At 43.6% G+C, this 20,779-nt stretch overlaps 1 protein-coding gene and 1 pseudogene across 1 annotated transcript; both read left to right on the forward strand.

Moving 5' to 3' along the window:
* The window catches only part of LOC136331910 (leukocyte immunoglobulin-like receptor subfamily A member 4), a 256,817-nt pseudogene that overhangs the window by 128,296 nt on the left and 107,742 nt on the right, over positions 1–20,779 (forward strand).
* LOC136328817 (killer cell immunoglobulin-like receptor 2DS2) lies at positions 7,858–19,388 on the forward strand. The gene is given in 7 exon segments (XM_066264810.1): positions 7,858–7,945; positions 8,491–8,742; positions 8,745–8,793; positions 10,112–10,410; positions 13,628–13,680; positions 16,590–16,641; positions 19,156–19,388. Coding segments are annotated over 7 exon segments (1,026 nt in total).

Genomic DNA, 20,779 nt, shown 5'->3' on the forward strand with positions numbered 1-20,779 from the left:
TCCTTGTTCTTGGTTAGGAAGAATAAATATAATCAAGATGGCCACATTACCCAAAGCAATATACAAATTTAATGCAATTCCCATCAAAATTCCAATGACATTTTTAAAAGAAATGGAGCAAGAAATCATCAGATTTATATGGAACTATAAAAAACCCCAAATAGCCAAGGCAATCTTAAGAAAAAGAATGTAGCTGGGGCATTACAATACCTGACTTCAAACTCTATTATAAGGCCACGACAATCAAAACAGCATGGTATTGGCAGAAAAATAGACACTCAGACCAATGGAACAGAATAGAAAGCACAGAAATAAAACCACATATATATAGTCAAATAATTTTTGATAAAGGGGCCAACAACACACAATGGAGAAAAGAAATCCTCTTCAACAAATGGTGCTGGGAAAACTGGAAAGTCACATGCAAAAGAATGAAACTGGACTACAGTCTCTCCCCCTGTACTAAAATTAACTCAAAATGGATCAAAGATCCAAACATAAGACCTGAAACAATAAAGTACATAGAAGAAGACATACGTACTAAACTCATGGACCTGGGTTTTAATAAGCATTTTATGAATTTGACTCCAAAAGCAAGAGAAGTGAAGGCAAAAATTAATGAATGGGACTACATCAGACTAAGAAGTTTTTACTCAGCAAGAGAAACTGAACAAAATAAACAGACAACCAACTAAATGGGAAATGATATTTTCAAACAACAGCTCAGATAAGGGCCTAATATCCAAAATATCCAAAGAACTCATAAAACTCAACAACAAACAAACAAACAATCCAATATAAAAATGGGAAGAGCACATGAACAGACACTTCTCCCAGGAAGAAATACAAATGGCCAACAGATATATGAAAAGATGCTCATCTTCTTTAGTTATTAGAGAAATGCAAATCAAAATGTAATGAGATACCACCTCACACCTGTTAGATTAGCTATTATTAACAAGACAGGTAATAGCAAATGTTGGAGAGGCTGTGGCAAAAAAGGAACCCACATTCACTGTTGGTGGGAATGTAAAGTAGTATAACCATTATGGAAGAAAGTATGGTGGTTCCTCAAAAAACTGAAAATAGAACTACCTTATGACTCAGCAATCCCTCTACTGGGTATATACCCCAAAAATTCAGAAACATTAATAGGAAAAGACACATGCAGCCCCATGTTCATTGCAGCATTGTTCACAGTGGCCAGGACATGGAAACAACCAAAAAGCCCATCAATAGATGACTGGATAAAGAAGATGTAGCACATATATACTATGGGATACTACTCAGCCATAAGAAATGATGACATCGGATGATTTACAGCAAAATGGTGGGATCTTGATAACATTATATGAAGTGAAATAAGTAAATCAGATAAAAACCAGGGACTGCATTATTCCATACGTAGGTGGGATATAAAAGTGAGACTAGGCCTGACCTGTGGTGGCGCAGCGGGTAAAAGCATCAACCTGGAACACTGAGGTCGCTGGTTCAAAACCCTGGGCTTCCCTGGTCAAGGCACATATGGAAGTTGATGCTTTCTGCTCCTCCCTCCCTTCTCTCTCCTCTCTCTAAAATGAATAAATAAAATCTTTAAAAAAATGATTTTAAAAGCGAGACTAAGAGACATTGATAAGAGTGTGGTGGTTTTGGGGGGTGGGGGGAGAGGGAGAGGAAAAGGGTGAGGGGGAGAGGCACAAAGAAAACTAGATAGAAGGTGACAGAGGACAATCTGACTTTGGGTGATGGGTATGCAACATAATTGAATGTCAAGATAACCTGGACATGTTTTCTTTGAATATATGTACCCTGATTTATTGATGTCACCCCATTAAAAAATAAAATTATAAAAAAATGCTTTAGTACATATATACTATGTAATACTACTCAGCCATAAGAAATGATGACTTCAGATCATTTACAACATGGATGGACCTTGATAACATTTTACTGAGCGAGTTAAATAAATCAGAAAAAGCTAAGAACTATATGATTCCATACATAGGTGGGATATAAAAATGAGACTCAGAGACATGGACATGAGTGTGGGGGTTATGAGGTGTGGGAAGGAGAGGGAGGGGTTTGGGGGAGGGGAGGGGCACAAAGAAAACCAATTACAAGATGACGGAAGACAATTTGACTTTGGATGATGGGAATGCAGAATAATCAAATGTCAAAATAACCGGGAGGTGTCTTTTCTGAACATTTGTACCCCGATTTATCAATGTCACCTCATTAAAATTAATTTTAAAAAAATTAAAAAAGAAAAAGAAAGAGAGAAGAAAAGTTCACATTAAAGAAATACAATTTTTGTGCTGTTAAAAAAATATATGGTTAACATGCATTTTTATTTTCCGTCTCTCTCCTTTTTTTAAGGGGCCCAATATTTCCTTCTGTGTCCAGGACCTCAAACAACCTTAATCTGCCTCTGCATATCAATAGTGTAGACTATTACATGTAATAAAGACCTAATTAGATGTATTATAAAAATGTACAATTAAAACATACGTAATTTTATTAACCATTTCACCCAAGAAATTCAATAAAAAATTTTAAATAAAGTAAAAATACATAGTAAAAATAAAAAGAAGGAAATGCTGCCACATGGGACAACATGGATGCACGAGCTAGGAGGACATTAGGTGGTAGTGGAATTAGCCAGACGCAGTGAAGTAAATACTGCATGACTTACTTACATGAACAAAGCTGTTTTTTTTTTTTTTTTTAAGCTGGACTTATACTTTAAAATGGGAAAATAGTAGTTATCAAAAGCTTTGGGGAGGGAAAAGGAGAAGATATGAATTGGAACATAGAAACTTTCAGTTATACCGTCAATAAATTCTGGAGACCTGAGATATGGAGTGTTGATCCTAGTCACAAATAATGACTCATATCCTTGAGATCTGCTAAGGGTAGATGTCTACCATTCTCACCCCCTGCAAAGAAAAACAGGAAACTATGGGAGTTGATGAAGATGTTAAGTAATTTGAGTGTGGTAATCTTTGAAAGATGGACATATATATCAAAGCACCAAGATGTATCTATTAAATGTACATAATTCCCGTTTGTTATTATATCTCAAGCTGCAGAAGAAGAAACCAAGTCTCTGGTTAACTGATTTTTATTTTAATGGAAGTAAAGAATTCACAGCAAATGCAAGCACTAAAATACAAGATTTGGGAACAAATAGATCTTCCTTCTGGCAACCGTTTTATGACATTACTATTTCTATATTAGCTTGGGAAGGAAATAGTGCATGTTATAAACTCAACAGCAGCTGTGACTTACAAAGGGCAGTGAGACAACTTAAAACCCTTGCCGACTTTAGACTCTAGAGAAACAAAAGGTGATCCTTCAATATGATGCGTGTTCACTCACACAGCTTAGATCATAACCCCAGCACTTGCCGTCCTCATAATGAGTAGAAGCCAGTCATCTTCCTGTGTGACAGGCACCCTGTAAAGAGTACAGACTGTGGTGTGAGGATTGACATCCTGTGAATCTGTCACTTTCCTCAGCTCCTGCCTCCTACCCAACAGGACAGTGTCATGTTCCCCAATTTCCTCAGTGTCCTGGGGCTCAGTGAGTCCTGGAAAGGAAGGGAGGGACAGGTCATGGTGGACATCTGGGCTTCCTTGTGGCATATGACCAGATTCCATGGATGGGGTGCATAGGAACATGAATCGATTGGGGACAGATCACCTCTGCTGTGGTTTCCTTCCAGGATTACATCTGAGCCTGAGCATCCGGACACATGTGGGAGAGTTCTCCCCACACCCTCACTGTCATGTGAACAGGATGTCAGGGAGTGAAAAGGGTTGGGGTTTCCGTGGATGACACTGAAGGGCCTGTGGTAAAACTTCTGGAAATACAATGAGGGAAGAATGCCCTGGGCTATCCCATTTCTTCCTGGAGTATCTTCAAAGTCTCTTCCTGCAGGCTAAACCCACATCTGTATTCACATGAAGGATGTTGTGAATTTCCAAAGCTATGGTCTTGTTACCAGACAGGGACTGGCTCTGGAGTGCATCAGCCTCTGGCCTGCCCATAGTATTTGGTTTCCTGACTTTCTGCAGGAAAGATTTCAGAACAGAAGTCCAGATGATTTTGAGAGTATGTTTATTACAGCTAGGGACAGTGCAATAACAAAAAGATTTAAAATACAAAAAGTAGCAGGAGAGATACTAAGCTGGGCTGCTTTGTTTTCTAGAAGCTTTATAGGAAAGAAGTGAGCCACACTGGGATGCATGAACTCACTGAGAAGTAGTAAATAATATGAGCTAACAATAAAAAAAAGAGTCAGATGCATACATAGACAGCTGGCTTACAGCTTTCAGAGGAGGGCTAGGTGAGGGAGGTAGAGTGATAGAGCAAAAAAAGGACAAAAATGTTAAGAGCATGTATTGATTGCTGGGTAGTGGGAGGTGCAGAAGGGTACAGGGGCATAAATGGTGTTGGACAAAAGCTTGACGGGAATGGGGGTGGTGAACACACAATTCAGTGTAAAGTGATGTGTTACAGACTTTGGCACCTGAAACCTGTATTATAAATAAAATAAAAGTGAGAGAAGTGAGCCATGGTGGGGCTGATTATAGCTCACCAAATAAGTCAGATGGTGACAGGTTCAGTGGATAGCTTGGGACAAGCTGCTGCTGTACACTGCTCCCCTGGTTGCAAGTCTCCTGGGGACCCTAAGAATATGAGAGAAAGTGTTGGGAATACTGTAGGGCAAATGCACAGCTGGGTTCTTTGTCTTGAGGTTTTTTATCTTTCTTTATCTGGTGGGAATCCTAGGGGGGACCCCAAAAGAGGGTTTAACAGAACATTTATGAGCTTTCCAGGTGTGTTAATCAATATGTTAATTTATAAAAATATATGTAGAAAGGTGTCAGGGTTATTTTCTGGTTAGTTTCAGTTTTAAAGAATGTCATTGGTCGGCCTAGCGTGCGGAGGACCCGGGTTCGATTCCCGGCCAGGGCACACAGGAGAAGCGCCCATTTGCTTCTCCACCCCTCCGCCGCGCTTTCCTCTCTGTCTCTCTCTTCCCCTCCCGCAGCCAAGGCTCCATTGGAGCAAAGATGGCCCGGGCGCTGGGGATGGCTCTGTGGCCTCTGCCTCAGGCGCTAGAGTGGCTCTGGTCGCAACATGGCGACGCCCAGGATGGGCAGAGCATCGCCCCCTGGTGGGCAGAGCGTCGCCCCTGGTGGGCGTGCCGGGTGGATCCCGGTCGGGCACATGCGGGAGTCTGTCTGACTGTCTCTCCCTGTTTCCAGCTTCAGAAAAAAAAAAAAAAGAATGTCATTGGGACAAATATACAGTGATGGGGAATGATTTGACTTTGTTTGATGGGTCGACAACATAATCAACAGTTCAAATGCTGTGGAGATGTTTGCCTGAAACCTATGTACTCTTATTGATCAATGTCACCGTGTGAAATTTAATTTTCTAAATAAAACTTAAAATAAATAGTTTTTAAAAGAATGTAATTGAAGAGGGACCAAAGAGGTGGGTCTTTCCTGGGATGGTTTGGATTATTTGCACTTAAGTGTCCTTGGTGAGGGAAGAAAAAACCTGTGATTCATTAGCTGGCTGTGAATTATGCAAATTGCCTAGCCCTGTTTAATGACTTTGTCTCAGTTTCTCTTACTCTACTGGTCAAGGAACTTCCTTGCTTCTTACTACGTACCTTGCCTCTGTCTGTGGCAGTTCATTGGCATCTCTATACTTAAAGAACCAAAATGCTTGATCCTCACAGAGCCCTTTTAGGACCAGGTGTCTCATACCTTCTGCAACCAGCATTTGACAATTGGATCTTCAGGGCTTCCCCCTGGACCTTCCTCAGGGGGAGGGGCTGGTCAGCTGATACAGAAGAACTTCACAAAGGATCAAGGTTCTGTCTCACTTATTTTCACCAAGTAGAACATTCCCCTCTCTCCCATACATAATTTTCTTTATAAAAATTGTATTTTAAGTCAACCTCACTCAAGAAAAAAATTCTTTTCTCTCTTTTTTTTAAATTGAATTTATTAGGGTGACACTAGCTAATATAATGATACAGATGCCATGGACCAGCACGGCTAGCAATCATCCAGATCCTGTGTGAGAATGGTGCAGAATGAAGAAAGAGAAAAAGGATGGGATCAGGAGGTCTCTGCAAGCTGATGGCAAGCCAGAGCAAAGCCAAGCCCTCAGGCTGCGCTTTATTATATATTATATAGTGCAGAGCCGTATGCAAATAAAGAAGTCTTTGATAAAAAGTCACACATCTGAGGCATAAACAGGAATCCTCTTAAGGCAAAAACAGGAATTCGTTGAAGGCATAAATAGGAATCCCCCCACCATAAATAACTGAAATCAGCCAACATCAGAACAAACAAAGGGTGAGAGGAAGGGCATGTCAATTGCCACTAGCAACTTAAGCAAGCAAGTGAGATGAGGGGATAGGAGGAGTAGAAACACTCAGCTTCACAGGAAACAGAGGTGTGCGGAAGAGTTTAGCCTTTAGCTTAAACCTTAAACTGCTGGGACTTTTCAGCGTACAGTCCACACGTACAGGTTTCAGGTATAACCCAATTCTACAACCCATCTCTTGTACACCATATTGTGTGTCCCCGTTAAGATACCACTAATTACTTCTTCTTTTTGAAATTTTATTTAGAAAATGAAACTTAATGGGGGACATTGATCAATAAAAGTACATAGGTTCAGGTAAACATTTTTATAGCATTTGAACTGTTGATTATGTTGTTTACCTGGCCCCTAAAATCAAATCGTTTTCTGTCACCAGATATTTATTCTTCTTTATCCCCTCTTTCCCAACTCCCTCCCTCACATCCACCTCCTCCTGGTCACCACTTCACTTTTATCTATATCCATGAGTCTCAGTTTTATACGAGGAAGCACTACACAACTGTAAAAATGATATATTGCCATTTGTGACAACATAAATGGATCTTGAGAACATGATACTGTGTGAAATAAGTAAATTAGAAAAAAAGAGCTATATGATTTTACACATAGTTGGGATGTAAAAAAATATATTTTTTAACTGATTTAGAGAAAGAGATAGGAAGGAGAGAGAGAAAAACATTAATTTGTTGATCTAGTTAGTTGTGCATTCATTGGTTGGTTCTTGTCAGTAACCTGACTGGGCTCAAACTCTCAAGCTTGGCGTATGGGGACAACCTTCTAACCAACTGAATTAACTGGCCAGGACCAAATTGTTCAACATTTGATCAGCACTCTAAGAGTAATTTGTGTTCTGGAAAGACCGGCCATGTCCATGCAGCGTTGGGCTGTGTCCCTTGTCCCCCATCAGGTTGCCCTTGGCACTAGCAGACTCCAGTCTGGGGAGAAGTCTTGGGAGAATGAAAAGGAGGAGAAGCCCCCCGAGGGGAGGGAGAAGGGGTGCAGCTGCCCATTTTCATCTCCAAGCCGGTGACTCCTTTTTGCCCAAGTGGACACAGCAGGCCTTCAGCGTGGCCAAGACCTGTGGTCCTGCTGGGAGGTCGTGTGACTCTGAGGTGTCACTCTGGACATTTCCTTACCACATTCAAGCTAATCAAGAGAGATAAAGCCAACATTTGTGATATCTGGGAAAATATTTTCAACAACATCACCATGAGCCCTGTGACCACAGCACACGCAGGATCCTACACATGTTCTGCACATTACAGCCACATAGTAATGTCCTAGAGATTCTGGTAGGAGATGTCCAGCCCAGCCCATGACCAACCTGTGGGCAGACAGACACAGATGCAGGTGGAACTAAGAATTATGACAGGATTCCTAGTCAGGACTAAGCATGGAAGGAGAACCAGGTTCAAAAATGTAGAGATAGGATGTGTAAGACTGGCAATGGGGGCCCAGGTGAAGGAGGAGGATCCAATGAGCAGGACAGACAACCCAGGGATTAGCAGAGGGAAAATGCTGCTACTTCCTGCCAGTAGGGAAGACCCAGAAAGAGTATGTCACCTGACCCCAGCACCAGTGACCAGTGAGGGAGGTTGTACCACAGTCTTAGAGGAGCTATATCCATATAGAAGCCAAGGTCACTTGACAAGAGGTCCCCAGAGTCACAGGTTAGGGCATGAATTGGGTGCTGTCCACATTCATCTCCATATTCTTCCCCAGTCTTCTGCCTGCTGTGTCCTTTGCTCCAGGAGGTGTACACAGGGCCAGGACATGCACCCTGCAGGTCACCCCACCCCACACACAGGTCAGGGAGGGGCAGAGTGAGAGTACATGAAACACTCAGCTTAGAACCATAGGAGGTCGGGGCTTTTAGGCAAGAGAGACAGAGAAGCAGGTGGAGGTGAGGCTGTGAGATCCAGGCTGTGAAAGTGATGAGCCAAGCTGGAGAGCATGCTCAGAGAAATTGCAACACAAAGACATAGAAAGGGACTGAGACACCTTTGTGCTGAGGGAGATAAACATCAGGAGAAGGAATGAAGAGAGTGACACATGGACACTTACCCTCTTTCTTCCCAGGTGTGTACACAAAACCCTCCATCTCAGCCTACCCAGGCATTCTTGTGTACACAAGAGAGGCTGTGTCCCTGCACTGCCACTCAGAACTAGCGTTTGACTCATTCGTCCTGCATAAGGAGGGAGACCCAAGGTATCCCGAGCAATTTGTGGAGAAGGTTCCTGACAGGGATACACAAACCCACTTCTCCGTAGGCCCAATGACATCCACTCATGCAGAAACCTACAGGTGCTAGAGCTCTCTCAGTCACTCCCCAATCAGTGGTCAGCCCCCAGCAATCACCTGAAGGTTGTGATCGCAGGTCAGTATGGCCTGACCAGCTCCTATTCTCTTTGCCCCCTGGGAGATTTATTTATTTGTTTGTTTATTTGTTTATTTATTGTATTTTTCTGAAGTGAGAAATGGCGGCAGAGAGACAGACTCCCCCATGCACCTGACCAAGATTCACCTGGCATGCCCACTAGGAGGCGATGCTCTGCCTATCTGGGCTGTTGCTTCATTGCAACAGGAGCCATTCTAGCACCTGAGGTGGAGGCCATGGAGCTGTCCAATATTCCCGGGCCAACATTGCTCCAATGGAGCCTTGGCTGCGGGAAGAGAAGAGAGAGATAGAGAGGAAAGAGAGGGGGAAGGGTGGAGAAGCAGATAGGTGCTTCTCTTGTGTACCCTGGCCAGCAGTCGAACCAGGACTTCCACACTGGGCAGACACTCTTCCACTGAGCCAACCAGCCATGGCCTCCCCTGGGAGACTTAAATGGTGACATGATGCTGAGAACATTGTTAGTACAGGGAAAGATAGACAGGCATTCAACCAGTAACACACTCAGGAGAGGGAGTCTGTGAGGTAGGGGTGTCAGAATGTGTTATAATCAAAAGAGAAAATAAATTGCCCATTGAAAGAGAGACAGACAGACACTGAGAAAGATGGACCAAGAATGATATGAGCATGGGGATGAGGACTGTATCCCCAGATTGATAACAGAGTGACAACTGGGGGTTGGTTTTTCATTTTAACACTGCAACTCCCCTTCCTCTGCTGTGAGAACAATGATCCCACTACAAACACCTCAGCCAGACCTGGGAAAGGTACAGTCAGATATTAGGACCTGGAGTAGTTGCTCAATGAACTTGTTTAACATGTTTGTGTGGGTTTTTTTGCACAAAGAGGGAGGAGTGGTCACTCCCAACATCTGGTGCAGGACCAGGCTGGCCAGGCCCTGCAGAACCAGGTTCACACAGATCCTAGTGAGATTCAGGCACTTTTCACTCCATAATCGCTTTGTTTTGAATCAAGGATCCTAAGGCTAATTCCATGTTTTTGTGAGTCCATGAAGTGTCCTGCCATTTCCATTATTTGAGATAATCCCACATCGCTAATGGATTTCAGGGGTTTTATGCACAAAGATACATGCGAAAAGCATGAGAGGTTCAGGAAAAATCAGAGTCCAACACACACACACACACACACACACACACACACACACACACACGAGTCAACACTGCAGGGGTCAAAGTGAGTTGAGAGTCACTAGACAACACATTAGGGACAGGAATGAATCCTTCATTCTCGCCCAAGGACAGTTAAGATTGTGGGCTAAAACCGAGGTCTCTTTTTCTCCTAAGAATACACAAGAAACCATCTCTCTCAGCCCAGCTGGGCCCCACAGTGAGTACAGGGGATAATGTGACCTTGTTCTACCACTCTGAGAGCTCACATGACACGTACCATCTGTGCAGAGAGAGAGAGGCCCGTGGATGCTGGCTTGCAGAAGGGTGGCATCCTAGTGGAACATTCCAGGCTGAGTTCCATCTGGGCCTTGCAACCCCAGCCCACAGAGGGACATACAGATGCTGTGGCTCTTTCAATCACTCTGACTATGCATGGTCAGACCCAAGTGACCCACTGCACCTTTCAGTCACAGGTAGGAACCTGGTATCTCTTCCCATGTTACAAGAGACAAACCATGGAGCTATATCTGAAAGTCATATGGCTTGTGATGGGCACCCCAGCGATCTGGAGAAAATAAGCAATGGGAAATACAGGGATAGAGTGTAAAGATGGTGGACAGGCACTTTCACACCTTCCTCCATTCACCATGAGGCCATGTGTATCCAGGCCGATGAAGAAAGGTATCAGGGCAGACCAGGAGAAGTAGTGGCTGGAAGCATTTTGGGGTGATTAGATGTTGCCTCAACCCCGCACCCTTCTTTTTTTCCCCAAAAACACCTTCTGGCACACAAGAGGGTATTGCATTGAAGAGTATAGCTATTCGTCCCCCAAGGGGCATGTCTCCTGACCATAGCTGTCTGTCACCAGGCATATCTTCTTTTGCGTCTTCCATCACATCTCAGCAAGGTGGTCATCCCTCAAGACACTCAGGGCAAGGGACCCAGAGGCCCGAGCAAAGACAGTGTGAGGGATGGGCAGGGAGCCAACCTTCCTGAAGGCATTGTCCTCCATCAGTAGGGTAATAAAAGACACTGATGACACTTCTCAGTCTCTTTTTCTACGATCCCATACAAGTATCACTTGTCACCCACAGAACCGAGCACCACACAAGGTGAGCAAGGATTCCTCTGTATTTGTTCCATGGTCCCTGGGAGAAAAGGGCTCTTCTCTATGTGTTGTCTCTGCCACCTCCCAGCTCTGTGACCTTGAGCTAGTGAACATTCTCTTCTAAGAAATTTTCTTAAATTTCCATCTTCTTAAATTTTCCATCGGCACTCATGACAGTGGTCAGCATGGGAGTCGGAGAAGGCATTTAGCCTTCCATGCTGTGAGACTATGGGCTTCTAACTAAAGATGAGGGGTAGTAGTGACTGATTTTATGCTGAGGAGAAAGTTTTTTCCTCCCTTCATGTTGGCCTGCAGGAATGGACATGATCAGAGATGGGAAGGACTTCAGGAATGTCACGGAGACCAGATGAAATGCACAGAGGGGCTGAGGGGAGGCAACAGCCCTGGTCAGCAGACTGAAACCCTGAAGCCCCATCCCCCAGCCTTAGTGAGATATTTATTAGTCAGGACAAATAGCTCAAGGAAGCAGACAGCAGAAGTTTTCAGGGCGTGAAGTAAAGGACAAAGAACATGCTGACTCCTAATCTCTGTTCCTAGAGCCTAAACGTATTCTGTGTTGCTGAATCTTATCCTGCTTTTTTGCTCTTTGCAGCCCACACTGTTTCTAGTACTCTCGTCCCTGGACTCTCATCCACTCAGGGATTTGACCATAGGTTGCCTCGCTGTCTCTCATACTTATCGTAACTCTGCATGTTTTCACAGCATGTTCCCATGCAGGAATGCCTTAAATATGTACTGTCCATCTGTCTGCCGTCTATAGACTTCATATTCAACAGCTAACGTGTGCTTTTGCAGATCATTTTCTAAATGTGTGTGGAAAACGGGGAAACATTATGATAAATAAGTGAATGAAAATTAATAGATTAACTAATTTATGCACATTGAGATAGGTCCTGTGATAGGGAAAGTGGAAGTAGATAATTGAGAATGAGTGGAAAGGGAGACCCTATTGGGGAGATATTTTGTTTGGCATTGAATAACAACAACAAAAAGCTACTCTTGAGAAGACTGGTGGGCCAATATTTCCTACCAGGGGAACAGTAAATATCATGAACCCAACATGATAATGGGGTTGGGGTGTCAAACCACATGTGTGCCTGATGTGTGGTGTGCAAGGTGAAGTGAGGAAAGCTGGTGCATGTCAGGGAAAGACTGAAAAGCAATAAAGGAGCTTGAGTTTTTATTCTGTTGAAAATAAGAAAACATTAAAATATTTATACCAGGAAGGTGGCATTGGGGTACACAATATTTTCAAAGCAAGAAATTGCAGGCGCAAACAGAATTTATTCAGGCAAACATGATTGGAAGCCATGAGTCTGATGGGAGGCTATGATGGTCCCAGAAGAGAAAAGTCATGGCAGATTAGCCATGAAGGTGCTGGGGAGAAGTTGAGTAGGTGGAATCTGGATGGACTCAGAGGTAGACTCTAGGTAAGATCTTGCCGAAAGTAGTTCTCGTATTTTTCAGCTGGAGGACCTTGAACAGATTTGTCTCTGCAGCACCAGATGGAAACTAATACTTGGCTGTCAGAGAAAGTAAGATCTGGGCAGGGAGCCCAGTGTGGGAGAATGGTAGAGTCCTTCAAAGACAAAAGACTGAGTCAGATTTGGGGGCTCTACCAACAGCTCTTCTACTTTCAGTAACTAAATGTTCTCAGCTGGAACGTTAAGCTTATAATTCTCTCTGTATGACTTCACTGAGGATAAGATGGGTTCAGTAATGTGAAAGTTTCATGGTATCAGAAGGGCCCAAGCACAGAGAAGGTGCTGGTTATTTGATATGTCAATATGATTCCCTTCCTTGTCTCCATGGGAACCCTTGTTCATTTTGGGGAGGGGTATCAACATTCTTCAGAGCAAGTTCAACACTGAGAACCTTAGAATAGAGACATGACCTATTCTAGCCTCAGGCCATTCATCTCAGTTCTGAGCATGTGCAGCTGTGGTGAGGTAAGGAGGGACCAGAGGAATGGGTAGTCAGGCATGGTTGACACAGGGGGATCCCTGTATAAAATGCATAATGTCTCATCTAGGGGCTAGCGGGAAAAAAGTACACTGGAGCCTGGTAGACCTAGGATCACACCTCTGCTTGTCTATACTGCCTCTTTGACTGGGACCACTGTTACCATTTCTCATTCAATTTTTTTTTTTTACATATTGAAAAATAAAGAAAGTAGATGATCAGATTTGGGGAGGTTGGAACAGTTCAACAGAACTGTACATACATACATATACCATGCATCCAGTGCCTATTGACAACAACAGGGAACCAGTAAGTGTAAGTCCTTTAATTTGCTTATTGACAGGGGTTCTTCATCCTCAAGAAAACTCCAGGGAGTTGTACATTCTCACTGGACTCTCCATAACCTTCCTCTCCATTGGCACATTCCTTGCTGCTATTATTTGTTACTGGTGTTCTATCAAAAATCATAAGTCTTAAGGAGGGAGACAGTGTCCCCTCAGTGGGGAAGGGATGTGTGATTGGAGCCTTTACATCCCCATGTACTGTGTGAGGATGTGGAGAGTCCTCCCAAGAGACGTGACTTGCTCTTACACTCACAGGTGCTGCTTTTATGGAACAAGAGCTCAAGGAAGGCCGCATGATGGAGGGCAAGGTGAGTTCTCCTAGCCCAAACCCTCTGCACATCTTCAGTTCCCACATGTGTCTCATGATTCTGCTTCAGCCCATTGTTCTCATCTTTCTTCTTTCAGGACCCTGCAGGGGAACACACAGGGTGTGATATATGCCCAGTTGAACCTCTGGGCTCTCCAACAGAGAGAATTTACTCCTCTTTTGCTGAATTCTACATACCTTTCCTCTGAACTCAGTATCCATATGGAACTCAAGTAAACCAGCTTATGCTGAGGACAAACCTGGCCACGGGATGATTCTGAGAATTCAGAGTTTAGACAAGCAAGGACCTGGATCACTTTGTGGGGAGAGATGCTCTGAGATCACTCATCCTTTTTCTCAAACTCAGCTGACACCTCTAAGTGACAATACTCTATAGTAGGACTATTTGAACTATCCCTTCTTTCCCAGAGAAGTTGTGTCCTCACCTGTACACACTGTACATCTGATCATTATTATCCATTCTCTCTTTTTAAAAAATGTATTTAGAAAATTAAATGTAATGGGGTGACATTGATCAATAAGACATTATTATCCTTTCTTTATAAAATTCTACTATAGCAAATGATAGAAAGCCTGATGTATGTATTCTGCTAGTTAATTCTTCTAATTCTTCAATAACATTTATGAGAGAAAATATATTTTGTATCTCTGGTTTTCAGTGTGGCAGCACTATAAATTTTTGGCTACTTAAACTAAAACCAGAATTGATCAGATAATTGTTAACATATTTGTATTTGTTTTTTAATGTCACCCCATTAAATTAAATTTCTAAAACAAATTTTAAACTTTTTCAATATGATTTTTAATATTTTAATTGAATTTATGGAAGTGACACTGGTTAACATAATTATACAGGTTTCTGCTGTCGGATTCTACAACAGGCTGACAGCTGGGAGTGGTGGTGGGGCTGTTGGGTGAGGAAAATAGAGGGATAGATCAAGAAAGGACCAAGAAGAAAGAAAACCCATCATGCAATGAGACAACTGTGTGGTAATTGAGGGGGTGAGGGGAAGGAGGGTACAGAGGGATAAATGGTGATAGAGAAAGACTTGGTGGGGTGAACATACCATATGGTGTACAGAAATTTATTTTTTATTTATATATTTGGGACACAGTCTTTCATTGGTCATATTAGTTTTATTAGCCTAGGCAGGAATCTCGATATTAATGGGGAGAGTACGGAGACAATTGGACATTCTATTTATTAAAACCTGGAAAGCCTGCTTCAATAAACAGTTTTAACATCGTAGTTAATCTGCTAAAAAGCTAAAGCATTTACTGGCCTGGCAGCAAGTTTTGGGAATCTGCTGTGTTCTCCAAGTCCACTGTGCCTGAGCCCTCTGGGCTCAAGATTTGTGGGGAATTCCCCCAAAGGTAGTGCTGGCCACATGCTGTGGTGGGCAGGTGTTACTGTGGCTGCATTTTAAGCATGTGTGGCAAAAGAAATTTAATTCTTCAAAATTTATTCTTTTCTACAGATGAGTCATATTGCATTGTGTATATGTACTACACCTTGTTATCCACTGTTCCATTGAGGAGCACCTGAGTTGCTTCCATTTTTTGTCATTGTAAATAATGTTGCAGTGAACATAGGGATGAATATATTATTTCAAGTTAGTGTTTTTATTTTTTTATTACATGCTCATATTAAATAAATGTAAAAACTCAGTTCCCAGCCCTGGCCGGTTGGCTCAGTGGTAGAGCGTCGGTCTGGCGTGCAGGAATCCCGGGTTCGATTCCCTGCCAGGGCACACAGGAGAAGTGCCCATCTGCTTCTCCACCCCTCCCTCTCTCCTTCCTCTCTGTCTTTCTCTTCCCCTCCCGCAGCCAAGGCTCCATTGGAGCAAAGTTGGCCCAGGCGCTGAGGATGGTTCTGTGGCCTCTGCCTCAGGCACTAGAATGGCTCTGTTTGCAACAGAGCTACGCCCCAGATGGGCAGAGCATCTCCCCCTGGTGGGCATGCCGGGTGGATCCCGGTCAGGCGCATGCGGGAGTCTGTCTGACTGCTTCCCCATTTCCAACTTCAGAAAAATACAAAAAAAAAACCAAAACTAAAAAAACCCCCAAAAACTCAGTTCCCCAGCTACACTAGTCAAAACTCAGGTACTCAGAAGCTACATGTCACTATTGATTGCCATGAACTACAGAGCAAATGCATGACATTTTCATCTTGGCAGAACATAAGAGCTGTGCTAGATCGATGATTCCAAAAAAGAAAGCGTTCTCATGGATCTTGTTCTCATGCAGGAATTTTATACAAACTGGTCATATTTAACATTAATTATGAGATGACCATGTCTAGTGAAATGTGAGTAAGAAGCTGAATGTCCCCAAGGAATGTCTTATCACTGTCTAAATTCATTAAAAAAGATTCTGCCATATATAGTTTCACACAAACCCTGAGAACCCCACCTCCTGCATGTATATTCTGTCGGTACCACTGTCCTTTGGAGAGAAACCAGACATCCGTTCTTAGCACACAGTACAACCAGGGTCGTTGGTTCTGTTGAACTCTCCATCTTACCCTCTATTCTTTTACTTTCTAATTGAATCACTATCTGTGCGAACAACACACAAACTGCCACATACAATAAACTGACTTAGCTTCTGGAATTGGAATTTGTTATTCCTTCAACAAACCCATTTCTAGCTTTCTTGAGCATTCCAGCATGAGAGCCACTTTGATACCAGCGTCACTGTCTCACAGCCTTAGTTACTCTGCTCCCCAAGGGTTTGTGCACCCTGCCCACATGCTCCACGTGCCGACTTACAATTGCTGGCTCTGCACCGGCCCATCGTGCCTGGACCGTGAACTGTGTGAAGCAGGAGAACGATAACTCTGGGACCCTGTGTTTCAGGGGCTTTTCTACCTGTGACGCCCTCTGGTAGGTCTACTCTGGGGTGTGTGGGATCCAGGTGAGAACAAATGTTCGTGGTCACGGTGCGTCCAGCATGCTCCAGCCACAGAGACACACCAAGCATTTTCCTCTCTGTTAAGCATTTCTCTCCCAACCTGCCAATCAAAATCTCAAGGTCTTTGAAGTGACCAGGCTCCCATCAGGGCAGTGGCTTTTCCACTGAGCAGAACTTCTTAAAAACACTTGGAAATAGAATTATGTGTGTGGGTTAGCACTGATCAAATCTCTGGGTCCATAATTTCTCACCAGGGACAGGACCCCAGCTAACTCTCCCGTCAGTGGGACACAAGAGTGGTCGCCCTCCCCAAGTTCTCTCCTTCCTGGGGAGTTATTGTGCTCTGAGCTTTGCTGAATCCCTGCACTGACCACCTTGGCTCCTCCACAGGCTGCTGCCAAGGCACAAAATTACTATCCGTGCAGAGCATAAACCCTGAGGGAGCAATTAGTGAGCAGTGCAAACTCTCCCATTTCCCTGGAATGTGGGTAAGGGCTCACTGTCCACCGTGCTGAAATACAAAACAAACATGTTCCCTGAAGACATTTAATAGAAAGAACAAGCTGTAAATATGAAGCACAGCCTGGAAGCACATATTTAGGCAAAGCAGTTTTATTTTTTATAATTTGAAGTCAGGCTCCCTGGTCCACTAAACTTCAGACTCACCTTTCAGTTGTAGAACAGACTTGGAACAAAGAGGAAGTTCTGAGAGACACCACCCAGACAAAGTGCAAAATGCCAGACAAGGTTTATGAGGTGCCCCAAGATCTGGATGACAAAACCTTGTTAAAATTTTCCATGTGGATCTGAACAAGCTGACAAGAGGATTTTATTATCATGTATCCACTAAGTGTGGCTTGTCCCCCACTCAGCAATGCTAAGTCATGACGGCTACATTACTTTGATTCAATTTCATCATTTTGTTGGTTTATGAGACTATTTTCTAGAAAAAGTATTGAGACCCATAACTGTATTTAGAAGCTAATTGATAGTAATTTTAACCTCCTTCCTTTCCCCATTCTCTGTCTTAAGAGAGTATTTTAATGAACCAGCAATTGCATCTTATGCAGGAGTGACCCAGCCCGTAGTTGGGGTCTGTCCAGAGCCCTGAGCTCATTCCTGAGCATGTCCTGACCTGGAAACGCATGGCTGTTGGGCTGAGGTGCCTCGCAGTGCCCTGTGTTATACTAAACATGAGAAAAGTGCACCCAGTTCTGGGGCTTGAGTAATCTTATTATCAAAGGGCTGTGGAGAGTTACTGTAATGAGAGTGTGCATGTAAATTCTTTGTCTCTGATGAGTGACCTTTTCAGAAACTGCATTGTCCCTTATAAGGACACAACAATTTATTCGTGAGTGTTCACACAGGAAAGGCTACAGAAAGAGCTCTCTACAAACACCTCTATTTTTATTCTAAAGTTAAAACCACAGAAAAAACAAATTTGTTTTTATGCTGGATGTGTGTACAGGACTGTGTGTGTGTGAGTGTATGTCTGTCTTTGTGTGCCTGGGTGTATGAGGAAGGCAGAGGGTGGTCTGGGGACAGCTTAGGGCGAGGTTATGGGTCTCTGTCCCTGTGAGCATGCTGCTGGGGAGACCCTGAGTCATTGCTTTAGGAACAGAAACCTGCAAACCTGTCGTTGCTGTGACATAGTGTCACCTCCTTCTCTGTCTTAGGTCCGGCCATCCTGGACTGCAGGGGTGCCGGGGACCTCCATTGCAACCTCCAGTGCCTTGCAAACATGGTGGTGGCTGGAGTGAAGAGAAGAGGGAGCCCTGGTTTCTCCTCAGCCTGGTCCCTGCAGAAGCCCACAGCAACTTTATTTATTTAAAGGACAGGCTGGTCCTGGAACGTGTGAGATGTCTTACAGAGAGCCATTTCCCCTTCTCCTCCTTGCCTCTTATCTGACCCCAGATATCTGCTACTGGAACCCGGGCAAGTGTCTGCCAGGCTGCAAACACATTGGAAGTTGTGAGCTTAAATCAGTTTTAAGAATACTAAGTGAGCAACATATACATTTAGGTCTAAGTGCAAAATGCCAGCATTTGGAGGCAAAAGAGACAGAACGGTGTGAGGCAGGGATTCAGTTCACTGTGTCCCATAGACTATCCCAACTGGTCCAGCACCACAGATAAAAATGTTCATGATTTCACCAATGTACTGCAGGAGTCTCTCTCATGATTCAGGTAAATCTATATGATGGTCTGAGTCTGAATATTTTCTTCACTAGATAAGTAATTTCTGCTTTTTAATTTCTCACACCTCCCAAATCTCCACCTGATTTGAATGACAGGTTTACTGCCACCATATCTCAGTCAAGGTAAATTCTCATCACGTTTGTGGGGGCAAGTGGCATCACTATGTGACAAATGACAGTAGTGAGATCAAAAGCAGAATAGTCTGTTGAGTGACCTCCCACCATTCAGTATATGTTGGAGCCACAATTTGATATCTGACCAGCGTGTGTGTGTGTGTATGTTTGTGGGTGTGATTGCCTTTGATCAAGACTCTTGTGGATGTCACTGTTGTCTGAATCCTGAAGAGTCCCCACAGCATGAAGAAGTGGGTGACACCAGCATCAAGACTGCTCTGAAGAGAAACAATGCAAATGATTTACCCAAGGAGAGGGAGGAGAAGGTGGAGGAGGAAGAGGAGGAGGAAGAAGAGGAGGAGGAGGAGGAGGAGGAGGTGGAGGTAGAGGAGGAGGAGGAGGGGGGTGGAAGGAGAGAGAACCTGCTGCTCACAGAAACAGAAAGTCAGGTGGAAACTGAGTAGAACCTGCATTCCAGGGCCAGGAGGGACAGCTGGGCTCTCCTCTGGGGGCAGAGTGTATGACACAGTTTCTCCCCCAACCTCATCCCCCTCAATTCTTGGCTCACTGTCTCTGAGGGGCCCTTGGTGACTCCAGTCAATGGAAGCAGGGAGGGAAGGTCATCCCCATATCAGTCTTGCCAACTAGCATTTTGGACTCTGTCCATGTTGCTCAAAATCCTTCCGTGGTCCTCATGGTCTTAAAGGTCAATTCCAAACTCTTCTTTCTAAACTACAGGCTGTTCACAATCACTCAGATGTGGCCCTCCAACCTCAGCTCTCACATTTGTTTTCTCTATTACACTGGAGCAGTCACCTTGTGAACACAGACACACGCACACACATATACACTCTTGCACACATCACACACACACACACACACACACACCCCATCTGCTGTTGACCATTTCCTTGCTCTCCATATCTGCTCCTACAGAGCTCTGTACAACTAGCAAATTCCTGCCTAAGCCCTCAGCTGACAGCACAGGACTAGAACCAACACTGAGATTCCTTCTTCTCATTTCTCTTTTCTACATGTGTCTGTGACTGCTGAGGGCTATGCAGGATGGCATGATGTGTATATGTAAGCACTCATGTGACAATGCTGGAAACACAAGAATTAGAATTCAATTACACTTGATACTATATTTTATTGCCATTGGTTGCATTTCTCTAGTTCAATTGTAACACATGGCACATGTGATCTTCATCATTAAGTCTGACCCCATCAGTTCATTACTACACATTCCTTTTGTCTTGTAGATGTAACCCAACATCCTTGCATGGTGGAGAGCACACCTGTGACCCACCACAACCTAACCCGCTCCTGCTCCTGTCAAAAGAGCCTCTATGTTCTAGGATTCTCTAGAATGTTCTTCCTTCTCAAGAATTCTCACTCCCACTCTTCAGAAGTTTGCTTCTTCAAACAGCCATTCCCTCCACCATGTCTAATGATGGTCCCAGTTCTCATAATTTCTCTCATTTCTCTTTTATCAATAAAGTAATTGCAATAATAACTTTAGAAGTCCCATATTCAACTAAGAAAAGTTCTCAATATACAGGAAATAAATATCTTGGGTCACAGTTATATTTCTGGTTCTGGCACAAGAACTCGGCAGAGAGTACATGATCAGTAATTATTTGTTTGTGGATGAGTCAAAGACCAGAAATAATATTATTTGTGGGAGGCTTAGAAAATAATAAATAAGTTCAATTTAGTGTCAGCCAGAGTTTAAGGTTGGCTCAGCACAAGAATTTGGGTCCTGTCTCCTCTGAGCAGGAGATCAGACCAGGCAGAGACTGCTGGGATCAGAGGAGACCCCAGGTCTGGGCTGAGTGTCTCCACAGAATCTGGA

This window comes from Saccopteryx bilineata, chromosome 3 (assembly GCF_036850765.1).
Source record: "Saccopteryx bilineata isolate mSacBil1 chromosome 3, mSacBil1_pri_phased_curated, whole genome shotgun sequence".
NCBI classification, from domain to species: domain Eukaryota; kingdom Metazoa; phylum Chordata; class Mammalia; order Chiroptera; family Emballonuridae; genus Saccopteryx; species Saccopteryx bilineata.